The sequence below is a fragment of the Drosophila serrata genome, unplaced genomic scaffold (genome assembly GCF_035046125.1).
Source record: "Drosophila serrata isolate PLE 108 unplaced genomic scaffold, ASM3504612v1 contig_240, whole genome shotgun sequence".
NCBI classification, from domain to species: Eukaryota; Metazoa; Arthropoda; class Insecta; order Diptera; family Drosophilidae; genus Drosophila; species Drosophila serrata.
Window position 1 is genome coordinate 11474225 of NW_028257138.1, and position 15936 is coordinate 11490160.

Consider the following 15936-nt stretch of genomic DNA (forward strand, 5'->3'; position numbering starts at 1 on the left):
CGGAGAGTATAAATAGAGGCACTAGGGTCGCGCGCGAATCAGTCAGTCCCGGGAGGCCGCGGAGGTAACATCGACAGTGATAGTGCATTTTGTGAAAGTGATTATGCTTCGACCTAATAAAGATGACGTGGCCTATGAAATTAATCTGGACAAAGAGGAAGAAGCTCACTTCACTGCACCGGAAGAAATTAAACCATGACGACAGCGGATAACTATGTGTCCTCCACTGGGGTAAGTCTTAATCATTACAATTATATCGTATATATAGATGGTATATTAGGGATCAGGCCTTATTCCTTTCATTGTTATGCACCCCATTTAGTTAATTTTAATATAAACTGGTACTTCAATTTGTATTAAAGATATTTACATATGCATACTCAAAGTAATCACCTTACTAAGTTATAAATTGTTCATTATTATTCAAATTTGAAAACTGACCCTGACTTTGGCAGCAACTTTTGCTAAATTATATTGTATTATTATTATATTATTATACCCTTGCAGGGTATTATAAATAAAAAAATTTAAAATTTGTTAAGCCTATAAAAAATAGCACATCAAAGTTATTCGACTTGAAAATATTGGAATTTTGGCTTAGTTATGATATTCGAAAAACTTTGCTTTACACAACAACTTAGCAAATTTAATAAAACCTTGTTAAATATTGAAAAATGTTCTTAAAATTGCTGTTCTACATAATATGGCTGTATTGACTTAGTGGTTCATTTTGATCAATAATTTTTATAGTTTATAGGGTGATAATAACTCTTTCAAGCTTCTTACTTAAAATAATAATAGGTTGTAAAAAAAAGTTAGGTTTCTACATTAATTTCAACATTTTTTATTTAAAACACTTAAAATCTTACAAATATTGGCCTAATATCTTTCTCAGTAATAATCAGTTTTAGTTGTATTTAAAAACTCGATTCATTTAGTAAGTCTTAGCTGAGTGTTAAAATTAATTTTCCAGTAAGGATTTGCCTTTAGTTTCCACCAAAAAGAAGTAAAAGTAAAAAAAGCAGAGAGTCGTACTGACACTGCAGCACCACATAGTCACCGAAATGCCCCAATTAGCTAAACAGAGGGGGAAGATTTTCAGGGCCAAGAAAACCATTCCACTTAATGTCACAATAAAAGCTGACACACAAACGGATCGAATCTGAAACAAAAGACTTAGTAAATATAGGAAAATCCAGGTTTAAATAAGGGACAACTCACCTTAGTTGGGAAGAATTCCAGCAATAGGACAAAGACACAACCTACTAGGCCTATATTGCATAGAAATACGTAGCATGCCAGGATCACGAGGGGAAGCCAACCGAGAGCTGTTAGATCATAAATCTTGGCAAAGTACGTATAGCTTCCAAAGATCGCTAGGCAAATGGCGGCACCCGAGGAGGAGACCAGCATGAGGATCCTTCTTCCATATTTATCGCACAGCAAGGTGGTGGCATAGGTGCCCACAATCTGAACAGATCCTATGACAATGGTGCACATGGTCATGTTCAGGGTAGTGTTTGAGGCAGCAAAAATGGTTGACAAATAGGAAGAGACACAGAAACTGGCACTGAACTGATTCGAGATCAGCAGGACAATGGCAGAGGTATAGGCCTTGAAAGCGGGCTTCGTTACTAGATAGATAATTTAATATTTATAGTAAATAAGCAAAGACTTAATTGAACTTAATTCACACTCACTGAAATCCCTGTAATCGAAGGACTTGGCCTTCTCAGCCTCCGCTTTCAGCACCTTCAGCTTCAAGTCCTCAAATTCACTTTCAGCCTTGATATCATCTCTTCGAATATTTTTGTAGAACTGAAAGGATTCTTTGGCCTGCTGAATTTTTCCCTTTCGTATCAGATGAATTGGGGTTTCCGGAAAAAGGAAATTAGCTACTATATAGCAAATGGGTATGGCAATTATAAAAGGAGGAGTCGTAAAGTAATTAAAATGTGAAGATACTATGTATCCGGTAAGGACTCCAGTGTTTACTGTCAAGAGGATCATGGAACCAAGACGACCGCGAATGCTGTGAATAAATATTTAATATTGCATCACATTCTAAATCATAGAATTTCAATTAAATGCACTCACTTATCATCCGCAATCTCGCTCAGGAAGGTTGGAAGGACAACATAGAAGGCTCCATTTGTAAGTCCAGCCATCAGGCGACCCACATACAAGTATTCCACACTTTGGACAAAATAAACGAGACTCCAAAAGATCTGAAAAAAATATACAAAGGATTTGGTGAAATATAATTCTTTACTTATCCGGAAGCTAGTCTCACCAATGTGGGTAATGCCAGGCCAATCATGACCGGCTTTCGTCCGATGCGATTCATCAAAGTGCCGGCCAGCGTGTTGCCCATCATGGCGCCTATGCCAATCAGAGATCCTATCCAGGAGACGTCCTCCACCAGAACGGGAAAATCAAGGGGCGACTGATCGGTGATAAGATCCCGCATCACCGGTGACATCCAACCAATGGCCAGGCCATGGGCGAAGGGAGCAATATTCACTGGGAAAAAGGATAATTCTTTGTAAAAAACTATCATAGTTTTAATCTTATTAAGAACCTCACCTAGGAGGGTCACCAGGAATTGATTGCGATTCCTGCGACTCAGCAGACAATTGGGATTCTCTAAAAACGTCATGATTTTGCAATCTCTACTAAACAATAATGTCGTCTGCCGTCTGAGCTCTCACTTAAGTATCATTTTGGTTTGTTTATCTAAACCAGATAGCCCACAAAGCTTACTAAAATATTTACATTTCTTACAGACATAAATGACTTTAGTTTGGCGGAGTAATTTCACCAGATGTATAGTTTAAGGTGTTCATCTAAAAAAGAGAAAATAAAATAAGAATCAATTTTCTAGTTTGCAAATAAGATTATTTCATTTACACTAAAGGAAGGCTCTAGTCTTTTACTTTCGTCATGTAAACAGCGATTACTTTTCACCTTTTTGGTGTAGTATATTCATTCGGTTATTTAGACACCTGGACCTCAGACGTTATAAAGTAAATCTTAAAGTGCCGGGGAGCTTTTAATTACTCCTAAAAAACAGCTGATTTGTATTGTTTACGGTTTAATAATGAGTGAAACCCAAGCTTGATTTGGTTATCTTTATAAATCACAAAGTGGCGCATAATTTGTTCGCAGTTTCCCTTGAGTAAAGATAATTTACGCCATGATCTTTGTATTTCAAATTTCAGTATACTTAATAATAAAACAAACCATTCTATTTTCTTTAAGTAAAATTTTAAATTTATTTTCCTTGAGCAAACTCCTCCATTTCTCAAAACGAAGTTCGCAGTTTCTAATTTTTTTTATCCCTTTTTTTATAACTCTTTAAGAAAATTAAGAAAGATTCAAGAAATTCTCTTTTTTTAATCAATTTTTCGTTTATTCTTGCTGAAATATACAATTTTTTTATATTTATCAATATTTTATATAGGCTCCCCAGTATCCTACTTATTTATTCCTTAATCCTCAATCATAGATTTCCCTTTGGTTTCCTGTAGAAATAGCCAGAAGTAAAGGAAGGTGAGCAAGGCTGAGCCGGCAGAGAACCACATGGTAATCGAAATTCCCCAATAGTGCATCATCAGTGGGAATAACTTCAGGGTTCCAAAAACCAAAATACTCAGGAATATCACAGAAATGGAAGTGGCCAGTGAGCGGATCTGAAAGATCATCGAGTTTTATATAAAAGAAACAATACTTCGAACTCCTAGCTTACCTTTACTGGAAAGAGTTCCACCAACACTAGGAAAAAGATTCCAATCAGTCCAATATTACCCACGTAACAGATGAATATCATCAGGACCAAAGGCAGCCAATTGTAATCACTGAGATCGTGATGTTGTGCAAAGTATGTAAAGCAGCCAAAGGCAATGCATCCGATTCCCACTCCAAAAGTTGAGAGTAACATTAAGAGACGTCTTCCCACAATGTCCACGAATATGGTGGAGGTATAAACTCCCACGATTTGTACTACTCCTATGATAATGGTTCCAGTGTTGACATCAACAATCGAGCCAGATGCCTTGAATATATCCGACATATAATTAATGAAGCTAAAAACTCCACTAAATTGATATCCCAAGCTCAGGACACACGAGGCAGCAAAGCCTTTCAAGGCAGGTTTGGTAACTGAAAAGTAAAGAAATTATTATATGATATACAAATAGCAATGAATAAGTATTATACTCACTCAAATCCTTATAGCTCAGTGGAGAAGAGTTCTTTGTCTGCTGAGCTAGAACGGCAGAACGAAGCTCCTCAAAGTTTAATTTAGAAGTTTCTTCACTCCTCGCATCTCTCTGATTTCTATAGTATCTATAAGAATTCTCGGCTGCACTAAGTTGACTTCTCTTTAATAAATATGGCGCCGTCTCTGGCAGCATTAAATTGGCAATAAAATAGGCCACAGGAAAGATAATGCCCAAGAAGGGAACGACGTGGTAAGACAAATAAGTGCTGACTATATAACCTGCCAGTATTCCCAAATCAACGGATAACATCACCATGGAAGTGAGAGCTCCTCGAATGCTGTAGAATTAGCAAGTAAATATTTTACCACATTTGTTTTTCTTTAGGAAAAAACCTCACCTGCTGTCGGCCACTTCACTGATGAAAATGGGCACAACCACATATCCTGCTCCTCCAGTCAATCCACATAAAAATCTGGCCGCATATAGGAAGTATACATTCGATGCACAGTAAATCAAAACCCAGAGGCACTGTCATGGAAAATAAATGCACATACTGTAGGAGTTTAAAGTAATTTTTAGAGGGATTTTCATACCGCATAGGGAACTGCAATCAAATACAGACAGAATTTCCTGCCGGCTCGTTCAATTAACAGAGCGATGGTCAAATTGCCACACAAACTTCCCAAACCCAACATAGATCCCAGCCAGGATATTTCAGCAAGATTCACTTCAAAGTCCAACGGCGAGTCGGGATGTTGAATTTTGGTCAACGTGGGGGACAGCCACCCAACGCCCACTCCATGGCCAAAAGTTATGATGTTAACTGAATAATTAAATAGCCTTGTTTATTGCCTTGAAGCTTAATTAATATTAATTTCAGCTCACCAATAACCGTAGCCAAAAGCTGATAGCGTGTTTTGTGCTGCAGCAGGGAATTCTGAAAGAACTTTGTCATCGCCACAAGGAGGGGAATGTCAGCTAGCCTCGAATACCTGGCCACAAATGGGAAAGCGCGAATTTCCGAAACCCAGACAAGCCGAGGGAAACCATAAGCTTAGAGAACAAATTCAGCCGTAAACTTTATGTCCGCAATATCCATATCATCATTTTTGTCTATATAATTCTATATAATTCTCTTGTCGCATTTGGTGAGCTCACAAAAGTGTGTGTGAAACGTAAGAAATTACATTGTAAAGATTGCCAAGAGGAGCTAAAGCCTATGGTATATTAGGTTAGTCTAATCTTTTATTTTCTTGTTATGGCGGGAAAGATATTTCACAATTTAAACATATAATTTCAACGTATGCCATCTCCACGTGAGTGTTAGAAAAAGGGGCTCGTCTGTTTCTCTTGATCTTAGCAATGTTTACATAGCTTTATAATGTTGGTCCAGACTCAACAGATGTCTAAGTGGATTAGGTCGAAAATTATCCGATAAATTGGCTTGTGAAGACTAGACGGAGATAAGATAGGGAAAGCCTATTCTTTATTGCCTTAAAGAAGGCTATGGAATGATATAATATTTAATTTAAGTTAAACTTAATAGCTCTTCGATAGGAATCAGGTTAAAAAGCAATTAGTAATTAGTTATTAGTAAATGACAGAAAATGATAATAATTCACTTAATTAACTAATTGTATGCAACCACAGGAAAAATATTTTATTACCTAATAAGAAAGAAAAACTATATCTTGGGTAGCCAAAGTTCGAATATCCTTGCAGCTTGAAATTGGATCAAGGAGCTGAATCTTAAATCGATCACAACTTGTTATACCAGTTTTACTCAGCTGTTAACGCTGATTAAGAATATATATGATTTTTAGGGTCAGAAATGACTACTTCACTGTGATTTAAAGCTCCTAAATTAAATCAGTGTCGGTATTGAAACAAATATTGAAGTCTGACGCCTTAAAGATCTCCGACATATAATTTTGTCATTATTTGTACTGTTTCAATAACCGATATACTTAAACACACTTAAACAAAGAGATTAGTTGGGTCTGGGTCTGATCTTAATATTTCTGTTAGCGACAGACACTTGGCAAATTATCTTAATAGTTAGGCTTTAAAAAGGGGCGTACACGAGATAATATTTTGGACATAAAGAGAAGATAAGATTAGATAGGGTGTTTTAGGTTGTTAAATTTCAATCATGCTACAAAAAGGTAATGAATATCCTAGAAGTAGACTCTTTTTCATTATTGTTTAGCCCATGTAAAGCAGTTAGTATGAGCAGCAACCTTGTGGAGCTTTTTTAAAAAGTATATTAATTTAATTTTGATCAAATTTTTAAAATAAGACAGCTATGTTCTATTGTTTAGTCAAATATATTTAAAGAATAACTTATCGAGAAAAAAAACCATTAAGGGGGTAGACCACCCTGACATTTTTTAAAAATCTAATTTTTTTTTTTTAATCAATCTTGATGCTGATATTCTTACGGTCATTTTAAGACATCGGGCTTAAAAATATCTCGTTACTTGTGGATTCTACAGCCATTAGAAGTGAGCGCTGCCGGTATACCGTAGAGTACTTTCTTTATCTTCTTTTGCGTTTTTCTCAAAACGTTTTTTAAAACGGTGTACATGATTTCTCAAAAACCGCCAGACCGATTCTCTTCAAATTTTTTACACAGCTTCTCAATAATGCCCTCTATGGCATGACGTAGGATTTTTTCGATATGTTTTTTTGTTTTAAAGTTATAAATTTTTAAATCAAAAATTTTGTTAAAAAAAAAAATTGTTTTAAAGTTATAAATTTTTAAATCAAAAATTTTGTTAAAAAAAAAAATTTTTTTTTTCAAAGTGCTCCCATTTGCTCAAAAAAAATTATTTCCAAAAACGGCTACGTCATGCTATAGCCATACTTATATAGCTTATAAAAAATTTTTGTTTTTGAATTTCGGATAACAAATGTGGTGTGCAGCATGTACACCATCCGACCATTCCCTAAAAAAAATTCGTTTTTTGACTGGCTATATCTCCGAGGTTCGTAAATATTTTTTTTTTCTTTCAATAAGTATTTTTTAGTTTAACATATGTACTTTGATGTACTAATAAATAAAAAGTTGTATTCCCAATAACTTAGTCAAAATGAATTTTTGAAAAACCCTCCAAATTTCATGCGTTCAGGGTGGTCTACCCCCTTAAGATAATAAGGAAGTCCGGGAAAGCAAAGTTTACATACTTTTGAAATTTGCTATTTTATTAGGAGCTGGAATTAAAAATTTTATATTTTTTTAGCATTGCAAACTTCTAAATAGAAAGAATAGAATTTTATATTTTTTAGCATTTCAAACTTCTAAATAGAATACCCTTAGAGGTTCGCAAAATAAAATTATTACATTTTTCTATTCATTAAATCTTTCAGTTATCTGCCATTGTGTTATAGAATACATTTTCCCAACAGATCTTATCTTATCAAAGAGTTTTCATTGTCAAAAAGATCTGTCATAAGGCGATAACAGGAGAAGGAAGATCAAGGTTTTCTTACAGACAATTCATTGTTGTCAGACTTTTCCAAGCAACAATCAAGACATCTATGTCTTTATACTTAGAATTGGCATATCTTTTCCATCAAAACAGTTTTTTTTTGTATATTTTATTGACAATAATAACAAGTCATTTTAAATAATTATATTAATACTATTTATAAACTGGCTAAGATGGCTTCAACCGTCTTTCCCTTAGTTTCTGGAAGAAATATGGCAATGAAAAGAGCGGCTGCGAAGGAGAAACTGGCAAACATATAGACGGTTCCATGCATTCCCAAAGAGGCAGTGAATATGGGCATCATCTGTAGATTAAGATTTTCAATAAAATACATTTCTTAATTTAAATTTGTACTTGAAGTACTCACCTTAATGGTGCAGGTGGAAATCAACCATAACACCGACATGAGTATCATACTCGCTGTGCTCCTAATCTTGGGTGGCAATATCTCCGATATCACCAGGAAGGGCAGCGTAAGCAATCCCGCAGCAGCCATTAAAATCATGAAAGAGAAACCGACAACGGGTAACCAACTGAAGGATTCCACAGGATATTCCAGTAACTTTAAGTAGCTGTAGGTGCCCATGGCACTCTGGCCAAAGGCAATACCCAGGGCTGATAGCAGGAGCAGTAACTTCCGGCCGAGTCGTTCCACCAGGAGTGTGGACACATAGCTTCCGAGTAGCTGGATCGCTCCCACAATTATGGCTGCCATCGTTGGTGGCATACTGACGCCAGATTGCTCAAAGATGACCGCCGTGTAGTTCAGCATGGCGAAGCATCCACACAGCTGGTTGAACATTATCAGAATGAGGCCAATGAAGAAAGCCTTCCGGGTCTTGACATCAGCTGGAGGCAAGAAAAATAATATTTTATTAAATTACGTATACGCAGTGTGGTAACAGAAGTAAATTCTCCCTCTGTCTCTTTTTACAGCAAATAAATTATGGTATTTTATTTAGTTTTTCAATAAAAAGAAATTTTTGTATTGTTGTTGTTAAAATAAATGAAGTTATTATATTGAATAACGTATACGCAGTGTGGAAGCACAGGCAAATTTCTCTACTTCAATTATTCAATTAAATTTACTTAATTATTAAATTTAAAGAAAGAAAGAAAGTTGCTTCTGCTACCACATTTCGTATAAGGAGTTTAATAATGCTGCGGCCACGCGGCGTATACGTAATATAATATAATAATCAAATTACGTATACGCAGTGTGTTAGCAGAACAATAAAAACCATATTTGATGTGCTTTAAATAGACAAAGTTTCTCTACTTTATATATTAAATTAAATGTACTTAATTATTAAATTAAAAGAAAGAAAGAAGGACATTTTGTTGCAAATGTAAATGAAAATAATATTTCAAATTGTTTATAAATTAGATGAAATACTATATTAAATTACTTATACGCAGAGTGTAAGCAATACCAAAAGAACAATTGCTTCTGCTTCCACACTGCGTATACGTTATTTGATTATTATAATTAAATTACGTATACGCAGTGTGGTAGTTATTATATTAAATTACGTATACGCACTGTGGTAGCAGAAGCAATGTTCTTGTAGCCCTTCTTTTAATTAAATAATGATGTTAACTTAATATAATAATTGAATTAAAGAAACTTTTTAATGTAATCATTCAATTAATTTGACTTTCTCTCTCCCTTAAATGTATTTCTTAACCACAACCAATACTTTATCAATTAAATCAGTATTTTCCAAATAATTTATCTCACCAAAATCTGACCAAGTCACACCCTTAGCATCCTCATCATCATCCTCTTCTGTTCCATCTGTATTTTTCTCAGTGGTTTGCAGCTTCTGCAGCTCCAATTGCAGTTCCTCGCTGAGTTCCTTGGCCGGATTGGATCGAATGTTGCGATAGTATCGCAACGAATGCTCCGCTGCCTCCACCCTCTTGAGCTTGGCCAGGTACTGTGGGGTCTCTGGCATAAACCAGAAACAGCCAACAAACACAAAGGACAAGGTAGAGACAATCCAAGACACAGTGGCATAGTCGAAATAGTAGCCCAGGACAAAGGCCAAAAGCACGCCAACGTTGCAAGTGAGCACCAGGAATGTACCCAAAACACCTCGAACACTGGCAAATAGTTATGAAAATATTTTCCAAAGCTTATTAAAACATAATTCTGCTTGTCTCACCTGTCGGCAGCCAATTCAGCTATATAAATAGGGACCACAGTAAAGATTCCTCCGCCAGCAGCTCCTCCAATAAATCTGGCAATAATTAAGTGCGTCGGGTTCCGGGCATATGGTATGATGATCCAACCGAGCTAATTAAGTCATACAAAACTATCATTCCAAAAATCCATTTAAATTTTAATTTAAATAAAATAGATTACCAAATTCGGTAGGGCCATCCATAGAATGCTCCATTTCCTGCCAATTTTATCTGCCAGCCAGGTGAACACAATAGTTCCAAATAGGCCACCCAAACAAATAGTGGCCGCCACCCAGCCTTGATCCTGTTTGGTCAGAGGTCCTGATTCCAATGGACTTGCATCTGATGTCAATTCCAGAAAACTGGCCGATGGCCAACCACAGAATGCGCCATACGAAATGGTAATAATATTCACTGAAAGGATAATTGAAACCAATAAATATGTTGTTATTTTGTTAATTAAATTTTAACTATGTAACACTGTCGTTTACAGTAAACTCTGTTTAATTTATGTTTCCTCGAGTTTGAAAGTATTTTTTTATGTTTTTAATTATATTAAACAATTTCTAGTTTAACAAATCATTACTTTTCACTAACAACTATTAGTTTAAACTTTAAAACAAAATTGAATAATCAGGAGACCTTTCTTAATTGTTTAAATTCTTTCATTAATATTGATAGTTTCCTCTCTTTAAGCACTAACCACTGATGGCTGCCAGGTACTGGTATTTTGCACTGCCAGAGGAACTCATTTTGCTGAAGCTTTTCCACTATTTTATTTTCTGGCTAAAAACTTTTATCAGCGAGTCCTAAAATTAATTAACTCTCTTCGCCGAATCCGGGATCCGTTGCGGGTCCGTAAGTGTTCGCGTTTAACTAAGCGAGACCAGTGGCTGGATGATAACATTTATATATATTTTGCATTAGATCGTAAACGAGCTTCGCACTAAACTGAGCGAGAGCAGTTGACGTTCTGCCTCCGTAGATTATAGACCGTTATCACTGTCTCATTATGCTCTGGGAAAAACGAGAGCAAAGCAAATCCACTGTCACAGTGGCGTCGGAGAATAGTTAATTATTGCCCCTGGGTGTTAATGCAAATTTGTTGTTGCCGATTACAATTATTTGTATTTTATATAGTTATTTTGTTTGTTTATTTTTTCCTGATTTGATATGCGTTCGATACAGCAGAGGTCGCAACGGGAGGAGTGTCTAGACTCCGGCAATCTCAGGGGAGACTCATAGAGAGAGAGAGCGGCGCTTAAATAATGGTAATCGTAAATTTACCTTTAGATGTGTAAATATTTGTACGTCAAGATACCTGCCTCACACACACAAAAGTCGGGCATTTTGGCCATATATATGGGCCAACTCATCCCGTAAGAGCGTAAATCAGGATTAGTTGGCGCCATGAACGAATTAAAATGGGATTCTTTGCCATGCGAAAGTGATGCGTGGTTTTGCAGGCGAATGAGTGATCTGGAATATCTCCAAGTGAAGGAAAACGACTGACGTGGGACACAAGTTCATTAATAAACTTGGCATATTATCAGTTAATGCACCGAAAAAATGACCTTGCCATTGGTTAATTATATATATTTTTGTTATATAAATGGTAATATTGTAATAAATTTATGGGATATTTTATTGAATTTTCATTTATATTAAACATTCTTTATTTTATTTGTATAAATAATGCGATAGAAATTGTTGCGAGGCTGTACTTGTGCCTAATAATTATAATCTATTTAATCCATTGATTTATTAATTCAATAATTAAAATTCAAAATTAGCCAGAGAAAGTAATAGTAAGGATAAGATTAAATCCCCTAATCCCACCTTCATTAAAACCAATTAGTAATTTCTTGCAACAATCACTATAATCGTTATAGAGCTTTACGTTTTCCTAACCTTATCATAGTCTCTGGCAAATCACTTTTCTTTTATTATTATAGAGTTGTTTTGATAGATAGCGTCCATTCATTTTCAAGTTGAATGTTGTCTGATTATCTACAAAATAAATATAATTTTAAAACAGCCTCACGAGCCACAAGTGAACGTCTTATACAGGTGCAAATTTTAGTTACCTGTTAGAAATTAACACGTGTATCAAACACAGTAAACATTTACTATATATAAACAAACAAGATTAAAAGATAATTTTTCAATTATACAATGCAAGTCTAGAATGCTTACTATATTTGAATAAAAAAATAAATAAAAAGTAATTCCCAACAGCGAAATACCTGAAGAATAACTTGTTCAATATCCTTTAAAGCTGGTTTTTAAACTTAAAAAATTTAAATTAATATTCTACGGAGATATATTTTGTTTCATCCACTGTATTTAAGCAATTTCATAAGAGTATTATTCTAGATTTCTGACACATGATTGCACAGTAGACACCACCTACCGTAACTTTTATCACAAATTATTCATGATGTGGGTAAGTTTTTAATGACAAAGTATTGTTTGCAAAGGGTAAGCGAGATAAGATATGGGAACAGACTTCTATGACCCGCTGCCAAATAGCCAAGATTCGAGGCAAAAGATAAAGTCATAGACTTGTGACTTAAGTGAAGTGCACGACATAATACTTTATGGGTTTCCGGATCTCACCGTTGCCAGCCGGATGAGTAATCTATTACTAAATAATATAACATTTTAAGGCATACTTTTGAGAGTAGATGTTGTATTAAAGTATCAACAAAGAAACTAATATATATTTAAATTGATTTAAATAATAGGAAGACAGGAAGCGAGCTTCTAAAAGACTAGGTTAGGTTTATTAATTAATTAGGTTTATAACTCTGAATACTCAATTTAAAACTGCAATTAAATTCCTCAATATTCCTATATTTATTGTATATTTTAATAAGTGCACTTACGCAAAGTAATACTAAGTTATATACTAATAGTGGACGTAAAACTAAGGAGTCGCTGTATGTTATAAGTACTAGAGCATTTCAAATGTGCGTGGCAATGTGTCCATTGGTCACCGCCGATCCTTTGGCCACTCCGCCATCATCCACGTAACCCATTTCACGTTGCACCGCCGATGGGCGTCGATTTCGTGTTTCCGGCAAAATTGACAACGAAATCAAGCCCACAAATATCGAGGCGCCGGCAAATACCCACAGGTACAATACTAAACCCGGGGCAATTGTGGCTTTTACCGCATTGAATCCCTGAAAGCATGCCGCAAATTAAATAGTATTATTTCATAGAGAACTTAGCACTAAGAGCACTCACCTCAATCATGCCGAAGAGCAGCAGCCAGGAGAAGGCAGAGGCCAGGGAGTAAAGCAGGTCGTGAAGCTGAGAATGGATACAATATCAGATATAATTCCTAGCAAATTGTGCAAAACTGACTACCTTGGTGGGCAACACTTCGCTGCTAACCACAGCGGCCAGGGGATATAGACCAAAGCTAACAAAGGCAAGCTGGAAAGCCAAAAGGATAATGGGTAGATGTCGGTCCGCCCAACTTCCCAGAAGCCACGAGTTTCCATAGGTCTTGAACAAAGCCAGGGTTATGACAGCTGCAGCAGAGAGCAGTGAGGAGAGGCACAGGAGGAGCTGTAAATGATATGTAAAGCTAATTAGTATCTTAGTGTTCCTAGTTTAATAATAACTAACATAGGAGAAAGGGCTTTGTTCAATTTCCTCATAATATAGATGCCTCTCTTGGGTATGCAAATTTACCCTCTGCACACCTGAGTTTGCTTTGCAAATTAAAAGTACTCACCTTTCGCGGTAATTGCGGTCCTGCAAGGCGTGCAAGAAGGGCTCCAAGGCACTGGGCGCTGGCCAAAACGATATAATTGGTTTCCGTGGAGTAACCAGTGCGTCCCAAAAAGTCCGATGCGTAGTTAAGCTCTACGAAAACACCGCTTAATTTGGCGCAGACGGTCAGCAGAAAGCTGACAAAAGTCAGCCTCACTATGTAACTCTGGGACATGGGCATGGAACCCACATTCTTCTCCTTCTTATGCAGCTCGGCCTTAAATTCAGCCAGTTCACTGAGATACTCCGGTTTCTCGCGGTCATCAATGTCCCTGATGCCTCGATACCAGCGAAGTGACTTCTCCAAACATGGAATATTGTTTTTTCGCAGATAGTAATGCGGGCTCTCCTGGACAAAGGGGAACGACATGGTGAAGACAAAGGATACAGCGCAACCAACAATGTTGACCAGGTCGTAGGGCACAAAAAAGCCAAGGACAAAGCCCACCAGGATGCCCAGAGTGCGCCACAGTTCAATGGTGAACGTAAGTCGGGCGGCCTTTTCCCGCGACTCTGCAATTTCGTTTATAAAGATGGGAAGGACAACGAAGGAGGCACCGGCAGCCACGCCGGCAAACAGGCGGGAGGCATATATATGAATGATGTCGTAGCCAAAGTGGATGCAGAACCAACCACTCTGTAAATATAGAGTGAGTATTGGGGTATTTAAAAATCACTTAAACCTCTTAAAACTTTTTAATGGAATAATTGTAAAGCAGCAACTAAGTAATTAAATGGTTTTTGTTCACTCACAATTTGAAGGAGGCCAGCGCAGAGCAGCACGGACTTGGGACCGATTCGCAGGGCCAGGACTCCAGAACACAGAGCTCCAATGGCGGCACTGAGGAAGAGGTAACCCGTGAGCCAGGCTGTTCCCGCCGCATCTGTGGCCATGTTTAAAGGTGTTTTCACTTCGGACTCATAGAGTGTCATGTGGGCGGGAGTTATGCCAAAAATCATGCCAAAATTGAAACAGAGAATATTGCCTGCAAAAAAGTACAAAGAAGGCATTAAAGGTAATTACAAATTATTAGTAGGTATTAGTTATCATTTAATACTTGATTATCTACTTATCATAGTTACTCCTATTTTAATTTATTTATTTTATGGGTAATCAATATTACCGATTTATATTCCGCTTAAATATGACAAAATCTTTGATAGAACTTAACAATGAGGTACAGGGTAAATATAAATAATACATTAAATAATTCAGAGTGCTTCTATAGACTCACCTATAGCAGTGGCAATGCTCTGGATGGCCGGACCACCCACTCGCTTTGGCAGGCACATGATCCCAGCTTATCCTTAATCCCAATTGCTATCCAATGATGATGATGATTCCTCGTTTTAAGCTCCTCGGTTGAGTGGAATCACCTGTAACTTCCACTGCACTGACCATTAAACTGAGAATCTGTTAATGGCTGCTGTGGGCTATTTATGGCAGTGGAATCGCACGCTGCTATCTGGATCTCGGACCTCGAAGATAAGCGACCGGTCCTATGCGCCACCAGTTGAACTCCACGGCCCACTCACAACCGGAGACTGTGTCCGGACGTGTTTTCATATAGTTGGCAGCTTAGATGAGCAATATGCAGGTATATATTTGCCCAACGTGAGCATACAGACCGCGATTCGGCGATAAGGCCCGGGGACGTCTGCCTTGGCTGCTGGTGTTGATGGCGAAATCTCCGGCGGACAGCGGACAAGGGTGCCTCGTGCCGTCGACAAAGTTTTAAGCGATTTTAATTGAATGCCGAGCGGCAATTAAACGCAATTGAATATTAATTAACATACAACTGTGCACTGAAGGGCTAAAAAACCTGAAACAAACTAAAACTAAATTTTCATACTTTACAGCGAAATGAAAACATAATACTTAAAAGAAAATATACTTTATTATTTATTAATTACTAAATTCAAATTTGATATACATAATCTGCTTAAAAAAAAAAAATCTATCGATAGTCCTAACTGACTGCTATGAAACCGATCACCTAATCAAATTTAGCTGACACTTGCTGCCTGAAATTCTACTTGTTGTTCTCGGTAAATCGAGGTTTCGAACTTTAAAATGAAATATTAAATGCTGTAATAAATAAAAAGAAATTTTAAATAAACCAACATTTCAGGCATTAATTGCCTTTATTAAGTCCAATGACAAAGTAGATTTCTTTATACTGGGAATAAATGCGGCTAATTAATACGCGAATGCAGAATGTTTGCATTCAAACCGCCAAGTGGCAGCA

General features: G+C 36.7%; 4 protein-coding genes across 4 annotated transcripts; all 4 read right to left on the reverse strand.

Annotated features, from left to right (window-relative positions):
• Nucleotides 1-820: 820 nt before the first annotated feature.
• Nucleotides 821-2681, reverse strand: LOC110183793 (facilitated trehalose transporter Tret1). The gene is made up of 6 exons (XM_020952148.2): nucleotides 2587-2681; nucleotides 2294-2523; nucleotides 2098-2228; nucleotides 1701-2032; nucleotides 1222-1634; nucleotides 821-1162 (listed from the first exon to the last, which is right to left on the reverse strand). Exons 1-6 carry the CDS (start codon nucleotides 2657-2659, stop codon nucleotides 962-964), a joined length of 1380 nt encoding a protein of 459 aa, XP_020807807.2. The 5' UTR covers nucleotides 2660-2681; the 3' UTR covers nucleotides 821-961.
• A 695-nt stretch (nucleotides 2682-3376) lies between these two features.
• Nucleotides 3377-5240, reverse strand: LOC110183782 (facilitated trehalose transporter Tret1). Its single transcript, XM_020952138.2, has 6 exons — nucleotides 5109-5240; nucleotides 4817-5046; nucleotides 4621-4751; nucleotides 4223-4560; nucleotides 3749-4161; nucleotides 3377-3692 (listed from the first exon to the last, which is right to left on the reverse strand). Exons 1-6 carry the CDS (start codon nucleotides 5176-5178, stop codon nucleotides 3492-3494), a joined length of 1383 nt encoding a protein of 460 aa, XP_020807797.2. The 5' UTR covers nucleotides 5179-5240; the 3' UTR covers nucleotides 3377-3491.
• Nucleotides 5241-7791: 2551 nt separating this feature from the next.
• LOC110183785 (facilitated trehalose transporter Tret1) lies at nucleotides 7792-10854 on the reverse strand. The gene is made up of 6 exons (XM_020952142.2): nucleotides 10605-10854; nucleotides 10083-10315; nucleotides 9883-10013; nucleotides 9456-9820; nucleotides 8082-8563; nucleotides 7792-8018 (listed from the first exon to the last, which is right to left on the reverse strand). Exons 1-6 carry the CDS (start codon nucleotides 10651-10653, stop codon nucleotides 7872-7874), a joined length of 1407 nt encoding a protein of 468 aa, XP_020807801.2. The 5' UTR covers nucleotides 10654-10854; the 3' UTR covers nucleotides 7792-7871.
• A 1887-nt stretch (nucleotides 10855-12741) lies between these two features.
• Nucleotides 12742-15785, reverse strand: LOC110183780 (facilitated trehalose transporter Tret1). Its single transcript, XM_086831494.1, has 6 exons — nucleotides 14923-15785; nucleotides 14441-14673; nucleotides 13650-14324; nucleotides 13277-13480; nucleotides 13154-13219; nucleotides 12742-13089 (listed from the first exon to the last, which is right to left on the reverse strand). Exons 1-6 carry the CDS (start codon nucleotides 14978-14980, stop codon nucleotides 12868-12870), a joined length of 1458 nt encoding a protein of 485 aa, XP_086687620.1. The 5' UTR covers nucleotides 14981-15785; the 3' UTR covers nucleotides 12742-12867.
• Nucleotides 15786-15936: the final 151 nt, after the last annotated feature.